Consider the following 9713-nt stretch of genomic DNA (forward strand, 5'->3'; position numbering starts at 1 on the left):
CCATCCCCGCCTCTTCGACCTGTTTGTTTCCTCTCCACCTATCCTCTCCTCTATCCCTCTTCTATCCGCCTCCCACTCTCTCCCTATTTATTTCAAAACCCCCTTCCCCTCCCCCTTTTCTGATGAAGGGTCTAGGCCCGAAACGTCAGCCTCTCTGCTCCTATGATGCTGCTTGGCCTGCTGTGTTCATCCAGCCCTGCACCTTGTTGTCTCGGATTCTCCAGCATCTGCAGTTCCTACTATCTCTGTCTTCTAAATGCATTTCTTTTGGAAAGCCACAATACCTTTTTCCCAATTTGTTCTGTCACTGTGTACTCAGCTTGCTTTCAATGGTGAGTTCAAGGAAGCAAAATCAAAATGAAACTTGAAAAGCTATGTTAATGTCACTACATTTGACCTATTAATGTACTGTGGCTAACCTGCTTTTCCCGAGGGGTTAGTCACAAGCAGCCCACTGCATTGCAGTTAACGTACAAATCGGCGTTTTCCTGACGTGCTTAAATTTTTCTTGGATTTCATATCCCACTCCAATGTCCAAGCTTTTATCCATGTTGTGTGTGCATGAAGTCCATGATTTTCTGTCCAGTGGGGCCATTTCCACCATTGTTTGGGACTAAACTGCTGAACAGATTGCCTTCCTGTTGTAGAACCTCTTGCTCCTGATTTTTGTTTCCATTAATTCAGATCAGGCAAGTCCTGTAACGAGACGGTGATCTGCCCGTCAATTTATACCCAATTCTAACACTGTGAAACACTTGAATTGAAATTTATCGGTAGAAAGCATGCAGTTTCCAACAATTGTTCCGTTCAGATGCTAAGCCCGACACAAGGCACAGACTAACAGACGTAGATATTTTCTAATCATCTTGTTCAGGGATGCTATCGAGGGTTTTAGTGGCATTGTAGTAGTGTCCCTACCTCTGAAGCAGGTGACCCAGCACCAGAGGTGAGTAATAATATCCCTGAGCAGGTTGATGAGAAAATACCTTTGGACACGCTACCACACACCAATGGAGCAGTTGGGACTTGAACCCAGGACTCCAGGCTCAGAGGTAAGCGGCAGTACCACTGCACCACAGTAGCCCGTAGAACTGACAGTTGCAGATATTTTTCTAATCAACCCATTCAGAGACTTCTGGTGGGACTTGAACCCAAATCTGCCAGCTCAGAGGTAGGGACACTACCACTACCCTAAGAAACAACTGACACAAATCAATACATAGATTGGGATATTTTCTAATCGTCCTGTTCTGAGATATTATTACTCACCTATGTAGTAGGTGAGACTTGATCCTATGTCTCCTAGCTCAGAGGTGGGGACACTGCTACTGCACCACAAGAGCCCTATCTAGCAAAAGTAAATATTACTGTATTGGTTAATTCACCAGTATTGAATTAGCTTCTGAAATGGTGCTGTAATTGACTTTAGCATGCTGGAGCTAAGGAAGTAGAGACAGGGTTAGCTTAAGTTTTAGTTGAATCAGATAGTGCACAGCAGGATTCTCCCTGTAGACATCATTCAATGCCAAGTGAAAGTTAGGCAGTAATCCAGTGCTGTGAGCCTTGGTGAAGATGGAAGCTTTACAGGGTCTCGGTCATTGATAGCTATTCCATGATTTGAGCCGGAACATGTGATACTGTGTCAGCTGAGAGCAGCATTACAGTTTAGCTTTGCTGTGCCCCACTGTTCTCGGGAGTGAATGGAAACAAAACTGAGAAACAACAAGAAAGACTGCCTTTGCAAATTACACAAATTGATGGAAAAGCAGAATCGAATGAAAACTTTTGCTAGATTACAGATCAGTTAAAATATAAACAAATTGTTGAGAGGCATTAATGAAGATGACTGAAGTAAAACATTTCTAAAGCCTTCAGAATTATGTTAACAATAAATGTATCCTGTAACCAACCTCTCCCTTATTTACTTCTCTACAGCAATCGGTAGCGGCTTTAGCCCAAGACAAACTCATCACTTTTCTCCTCAGATTTATCCTTCCAAGTAAGATTTCTATTATTCTTTAAAAAGCATGCAGCAAAAAATGCAATTTAAATTCATAACAAGCTTCTTCTCTTCCAACATATTTTAGCTTCATTACTTGTGTGGAAAGTATGTCTCCATGTCTTGAACTGATCGTTGTCTCCAAATTGTTCATTTACAAATTTAAACCTCGACAGAATAACGTTAGTTATTAACTGTGGATGCTGGAAATCTGAAGCAAAAACAGAAATTGCTGGAGAAACTCAGCAGGTCTGGCAGCATCTATCCAAGAAAAAGTGAAATTCTGAAGAAAGGTTGACATGTTAACTCAGTTTTCTCTCTCTTCAGATGCTGCCAGACCTGCTGAGTTTCTCCAGTAATTTCTGTTTTTATTGTTTCAGATTTCCAGCATTTCTTTAGTGTATATTAGTTATGGACTGTTTTAATTAGACATCTAAGTGGTAGAATTAGCTGTAAATCAATAGCTGATGCCCATTTGTATAGCAAAAACCGAAAGAACTGCATTAGCTGTAAATCAGGAACAAAAACAAAGTTGCTGGAAAAGCTCAGCAGGTCTGGCAGCATCTGTGAAGGAAAATACAGAGTTAACGTTTCAGGTCTGAAGAAGGGTCACTGGACCCGAAACGTTAACACTTTTTTCCTTCACAGATGCTGTCAGATCTGCTGAGCTTTTCCAGCAACTTCATTTTTGTTCCCATTTATATAGACTGTAATCATTTGTAAATCTCTGCTCTTTGTCTGTTATTTGTCATAAACAGCAGGTCATACCCACATATTCTTCCTACACCTTCATCACAAACCATGGCATCATATGGACACTCACCATACGCTACAGGAATGCAGCAAGCATCAATTTATGCAACATATCCACAATCAGGACAACATTATGGAATCCCATCCTATGGTAAACAGATACATTCCTTTTTCATAGAATTTTTTTTTAAATAATCAAAAAGATTGAAAACAGCTAAAACAAATAAATGTTTAATTTTTTTTTAGAATTATAAATTTTATCAAATTGTAACTCCTCTGTTTCTGATACGCTTGAATAAGAACCTGCAGATCTGAAATCACTAACCAGTGTTGGTACATTATGGGCAGGCATCAAGACTGAAGGTGGATTGACACAATCACAGTCTCCTGGCCAAACAGGATTTCTGAGTTATGGTTCAAGTTTAAGTGCACCTCAACCAGGCCAAGCCCCTTACAGTTACCAAATGCAAGGTCTGTGTCATTCTTTTTGTGATTTAAGCGATGTCATTGTGCTGTATTGTTTAACTAACGTATGCAACTTCAAAGACCCAGGCCTGGATTTTCACAGACTCTCCAGGGATCTTCCACAGTAATGGGTGGAACCCTGATTCAGAATTCCCATTCTATTTCTGACAGATCCTATTATTGCGGACGTGACAGAACTGGGGCAAGACGTGACTCCCACGTGTGGTAATCCCAAACTCAGCAGAGCCGTGTGAACTTAATGCTGAGTTCAAACAGAGCCCATCTTCATTGGAGTCAGTGAAAGCTCAGTGTGAAGTTACAGGACTTTAGAGACGTCCTCAATGAAGGGGGTTGTAAGCTCGAGAACTGTCAAGTTGTTGAAATGGTTAAAAATTGATAAGGAACTGTATGCTTCTGTCCATGAGAGTTAGAAAACGTCTTCTAACTGTCTTAGTCACAATTTGTAATGATAACCCAAAATTATAACTATATTGTTAATAAGCTGCACTGCGCTTCACATCCTGTGCTTATCATGGTGATGGGAGAAGGTGACATAATGCGTGCATGGCTTGACAGCTTAGAAATGTTATTCATGGATGAGTTGACTTTATGGAATTATGACTACAATTGTGTTTGTTTCTATAGGGGATTAAACATTTGCATGGATTTAAATATTTTGAATGGGGTTTTATGAGTGGAACTTTTTTATGCAGTGAACACTATAATAGATGTAAAAATATGTTTAATTGCAGTATAGTGGGTGAGGGAGTCATGATTTGGCATGGGGACATAGGTTGGCATGGAAGGTATGAGGGGCCATTGAAGTAAATGGATCATAAATTGGTATTTATAGGTATGTGGAATGGGTGAGGGATATAGGCTCAGAGTAAGGAGACCTAATATTTAAGAAAACAACTAAGTCTCAGAGAAACAAAGAACCCTTTGCCTCGGCATTAGGCAGCTGATGTGACCACCTCTGATCTGTGTACTGGGACAGCATGCCCACTCCATCCTGCACTACCTACCACACGGCCCCAGAAAATGATCTTGCCTTTTGGAACACATTGTCCTGAGGCAGGTCTGGCATACCAGAGAAGTTCCTGACTCAAATGAAAATCCAGGCCCAAATGTTTGCCACCAATATTATATTTGTTTTCATCACCCCTGTACCTATACCAAGGTGTTTTTATGCACAAAGTAATGCTGTTGTTAGGGAGTAAATGGCAAGCATTAAGCATAGCATTGAAATGCAACCTGATTGAGAAAGCTTAATATATTTTCATGTACTTCTCTGTTCACATGCAAAGGAACAAATAATGTAAAGCCTTGGTCATGTTATAATTTACAGTCATGTGTGTGAAAAGAAACATTTCAATATTTTTTTCAAAATAGACAATGTAGTGACAATGCAACTAGGTGCAATTGTGATTAGTTGCTCTTATTCCTAAATACCGTTAGGAAAGATTAAAATGTGGATGCAGTTGGTAATCCTGCAAAATGATTTTGCTTTCTTTCGATTTGTAAGACCACCAGATTACCCAGGTTTAAAGACCATGTAGCAACAAAGGATATTTATTCCACATCCCTCTTGACTAATAACATTTGAGCAGTTACAGACCAGTTAGTCTGATGTCAGTGGTAGGGAAATTATCTGAAAAATTTCTGAGGGACAAGATTAAACAATACTTGGAAAGTCGGATTGATCAGGGCTAGTCAGCACAGATATTTTTCAAGAGAGCTCTGTCTGATTAATTTGAGTTTTTTTGAAAAGTTGACTAAATATATTGATGAGGGTAGTGCAGTTGATATGGCTTACATGGACATCAGTAAGGACTTTGACAAGGTCCCAAATGGAAGGCTGGTCCCAAAAGTAAGAGCCAGTCTAGGCCCGAAACATCAACCTTCCTGCTCCTCTGATGCTGCTTGGCCTGTTGTGTTCATCCAGCTCTACACCTTGTTATCTGGGATCCAAGGCAAGTTGGTCAACTGGATCCAAAATTGGCTTGCAAATAGAAGGCAAAATGTGATGGTGGGGGGTTGTTTTTGTAATTGGAAGCCTGTGACCAGCGATGTACCACAGCGTTCCTTGCTGCTTATGTACGTTAACAATTTGGATGTGAATATAGAAGGTATAATTAGTAAGTTTGTAGATGACTCAAAAATTGGTGGTGTTGTTGATAGTGAGGAGGATGGTCTCAGGCTACAGTCTGATATTGATCAGCTGGTAAATTGGGGAGAGCAGTGTGATAGATATTATTTACTCCTTATAAGTGCAAATGCTGCATTTTGGGAGGTCTGATAAAGGAAGGATATAAACAATGAATGGTATGTCCCTAAGGGGTACTGAGGAACAAAGGAACTATGGTGTAAAAATCCATAGATCCCTGATAGTGTCAGCGCACATAGACTGGGTGATGAAAAAGCCATACAGGATGCCTGCCTGCATTAGCCAAGGTGTGGAATATAGGAACAAAGAAGTCTTCTTTCAACTTTTTAAAATATTAGTTAGTCCACAGATGGAATGCTGTGTGCAATTCTGGTTGCCACACTATCCTATGCTCCAGTGAAAGAAATCCCAGCCTATCCAGCCTTTCTTTGTTACTCAAACCTTCCATACCTAGCAATATCCTGGTAAATCTCTTCTGAACCCTCTCCAGCTTGATAATATCCTTCCTAAACTAGGCGACCAGAACTGGACACAGTATTCCAGAAAAGGCCTCACCAATTGTGTTCAGTTCAGGTCACCTCATTACAGGAAAGATGTGGAAGCTTTAGAGAGGGTGCAGAGGAGATTTACCAGGATGCTGCCTGGACTGGAGGGCAGGTCTTATGAGGAAAGGCTGGGGGAGCTAGGGCTTTTCTCATTGGAGTGATGAAGGATGAGAGGTGACTTGATAGAGGTGTTCAAGACAATGAGAGGGCATAGATAGAGTGGATAGTCAGAGACTTTTTCCCAGGGCGGAAATGACTATTACGAGGGGACATAATTTTAAGGTGATTGGAGGAAGGTATAGGGGAGATGTCAGAGATAGGTTCTTTACACAGAGAGTGGTGGGTATGTGGAATGCGCTGCCGGAGGTGGTAGTGGAGTCAGATACTTTAGAGACTTTTAAGTGACTCTTGAATAGGCACATGGAGGATAGTAAAATGTAGGGTATGCAGGGTAGATTAATCTTAGTAGGATAATAGGTCGGCACAACATCATGGGCCGAAGGGCCTGTACTGTGCTGTACTGTTCTATGTTCTATGATGTCTAGTACAACCACAACATGACTTCCCAACTCCTGTACTCAAAGGACTGAGCAATGAAGACAAGCATGCTAAACGCCTTTTTAACCATCCTGTCTATATGTGACGCAAACTTCAAAGAATTATGTACCTGCACCCCAGGTCCCTCTATTCTATAATACTATCCAAGGCCCTTCCATTACTTGTATAAGCCCCACCCTTGTTTGTTGTATCAAAATGTAATACCTCGCATTTATTTCAGATTGAACTCCATCTGCTGTTTTTCAGCCATTGACACATTTGATCAAGATTCCTTTGCAATCTTAGAAAACCTTCTTCACTGTCTGTTATGCCACTAATTTTCGTGTCATCTGCAAACTAACTAACCATGTCTTCTATACTCGCATCCAAATCATTTATATAAATGAAAAACGAAGAGGACCCAGCACTGTTCCCGTGCAACACCGCTAGTCACAGGCCTCCTGTCCGAAAAGCAACCCTCCATCATTACTCTCTATCTCCTGCCTTTAAGCCAATTATGTATTCAATTGGCAAGCTCACCCTGAATCCCACGTGACCTAACTTTATTAATCAGTCTACTACATGGAACCTTGTCAAAGGCTTTACTAAAATCCAAATTAACAACGTCTATTGCACTGCCATCATCAATCTTTTTGGTAACTTCAGAAAACTCAAGCAAGTTTTTGAGACACTATTTTCCTCACACGAAACCATGCTGACTATCCCTAATCAATTTTTAGCCTCTCTAAATGTCCATAATTCCTATCTTTTATAATCACCTCCAACAATTTACCCACAACCAAAGTCAGACTCACAGGTCTATAGTTCCCCAGTTTCTCCTTACAAACTTTCTTCAAAAAAAGTACAACATTAGTCACCCTCCCGTCATCAGGCACCTTACCCATAGTTATAGATTATGCAAATATTTCTGCAAGGCGTCTCGTAATTTCCTCCCTTACTTCCCACAACATCCTGGGATACATTAGATCAGGTCCCATAGATTTATCCACCTTTATGTTCTCTAAGACCTCCCAAACTTCCTCTCCTGTAATGTGAACTGTTTTTAAAACATCAAAGTTTATTTCTCTGCATTCTCTAGAGTCCATTTCTTTCTCCGCAGTAAAAGCTGACGTGAAATATTCATTTAGTATCTCTCCAATCTCCTGGGGTTCAACACAAAGACGACCTCCTTGATCTTTAAGAGGCCCTACCATCTCTCCAGTTACCTTCTTGCTCTTAATGTATTCATATAATCTCTTTGGATTATCCTTAACCTTATCTGCCAATGCTATATAATATCCCCTCGCTGCCTTCCTGATTTCTCTCTGAAGAATGCCCCTACACTCTTTATATTGATTAAGAGATTCAATTGAACCAATTTGTCTATATCTAAAATAAGATTCTCTTTTAACCTCAATATCTTTATTCATCCATTGTTCCTTAATCTTACCAGCCTTACCCTTCACTCTAACAGGAACATAATGCCTCTGAACTCTTATCACACTCTTGAACGCCTCCCACTTGTCAGACGTCCTTTTTACCTACGAACAGTCTGCTCGAACCAACTTTTGAAAGTTCTTGTCTCGTACCATTAAAGTTTGCCTTACTCTAATTAAAATCTTTAACTTTTATGGAAGGCTAATCCTTTTCCATAACCATTTTGAAACTAATAGAATTATGATCAGTAGACCCAAAGTGTTCCCCCACTTTTACCTGCCCTGCCTTATTACCCAAAAGAAGGTCTAGTTTTGCTCCCTCGCTGGTAGAAGCATCCACATATTGATAAAGAAAATTTTCTTGAACACAATTGACAAATTCTTCACCATTCAAACCTTTAACACTATGGTAGCCCCAGTCAATGTTTGGAAAATTAAAATCCCCCATTATTACAACCTTATTATGCTTACATATATCTGAGATCTCCCTCCATATTTGTTTCTCAATTTCCCTCTTACTATTGTGGGGCCTATAGCACAATCCCATCAAAGTGATCTTTCCTTCCTTATTGGTAATTTCTACCCATATGTTTTCACTGGACAATTTTTCAGAAATATCTTCCCTAGTTACAGCAGTAGTGTGTTTCTTAAGCAAAAATGCCACCCAGCCCCTCCCTTCCTTGACAACAAGGTGCAGGGCTGGATGAACACAGCAGGCCAAGCAGCATCATCGGAGCAGAGAGGCTGACGTTTCGGGCCTAGACCCTTCATCAGAAAAGGGGGAGGGGAAGGGGGTTCTGAAATAAATAGGGAGAGAGTGGGAGGCGGATAGAAGAGGGATAGAGGAGAGGATAGGTGGAGAGGAAACAAACAGGTCGAAGAGGCGGGGATGGAGCCAGTAAAGGTGAGTGTAGGTAGGGAGTTAGGAAGGGGATAGGTCAGTCCAGGGAGGATGGACAGGTCAAGGGGGCGGGATGAAGTTGGTCGGTAGGAGATGGAGGTGCGGCTTGAGTTGGGAGGAGGGGATAGGTGGGAGGAAGAACAGGTTAGGGAGGCAGGGACGAGCTGGACTGGTTTTGGGATGCGGTAGGGGGAGGGGAGATTTTGAAACTTGTGAAATCCACATTGATACCATTGGGCTGCAGGGTTCCCAAGCGGAATATGAGTTGCTGTTCCTGCAACCTTCGGGTGGCATCGTTGTGGCACTGCAGGAGGCCCAGGATGGACATGTCGTCTGAGGAATGGGAGGGGGAGTTGAAATGGTTCGCGACTGGGAGGTGCAGTTGTTTATTGCGAACCGAGCGTAGGTGTTCTGCAAAGCGGTCCCCGAGCCTCCGCTTGGTTTCCCCGATGTAGAGGAAGCCACACCGGGTACAGCGGATGCAGTATACCACATTGGCAGATGTGCAGGTAAACATCTGCTTGATGTGGAAAATCTTCTTGGGGCCTGGGATGGGGGTGAGGGAGGAGGTATGGGGGCAGGTGTAGCACTTCCTGCGGTTGCAGGGAAAAGTGCCGGGTGTGGTGGAGCTGGAGGGGAGTGTGGAGCGGACAAGGGAGTCACGGAGAGAGTTGTCCCTCCGGAAAGCAGATAAAGGTGGGGAGGGAAAGATGTCTTTGGTGGTGGGGTCGGATTGCAGATGGCGGAAGTGTCGGAGGATGATGCGTTGGATCCGGAGGTTGGTGGGGTGGTACGTGAGGACGAGGGGGATTCTTTTTTGGTTTTTATTGCGTGGACGGGGTGTGAGGGATGAGGTGCGGGAGATGTGGGAGACACGGTTGAGGGCGTTCTCGACCACCGAGGAGGGGAA

The 9713-nt window shown here is 42.2% G+C and overlaps 1 protein-coding gene across 1 annotated transcript in view; it reads left to right on the forward strand.

Annotated features, from left to right (window-relative positions):
* eya1 (EYA transcriptional coactivator and phosphatase 1) overlaps nucleotides 1-9713 on the forward strand; it is a 198080-nt gene that overhangs the window by 34390 nt on the left and 153977 nt on the right. The window contains exons 4-6 of the mRNA XM_048595676.1: nucleotides 1936-1999; nucleotides 2758-2903; nucleotides 3101-3223. Of these exons, the coding sequence (XP_048451633.1) occupies nucleotides 1936-1999; nucleotides 2758-2903; nucleotides 3101-3223 (333 nt within the window). The remainder of the gene's footprint in view (nucleotides 1-1935; nucleotides 2000-2757; nucleotides 2904-3100; nucleotides 3224-9713) is intronic.

Source organism: Rhincodon typus, chromosome 4 (assembly GCF_021869965.1).
Source record: "Rhincodon typus isolate 14 chromosome 4, sRhiTyp1.1, whole genome shotgun sequence".
Lineage (NCBI taxonomy): Eukaryota > Metazoa > Chordata > Chondrichthyes > Orectolobiformes > Rhincodontidae > Rhincodon > Rhincodon typus.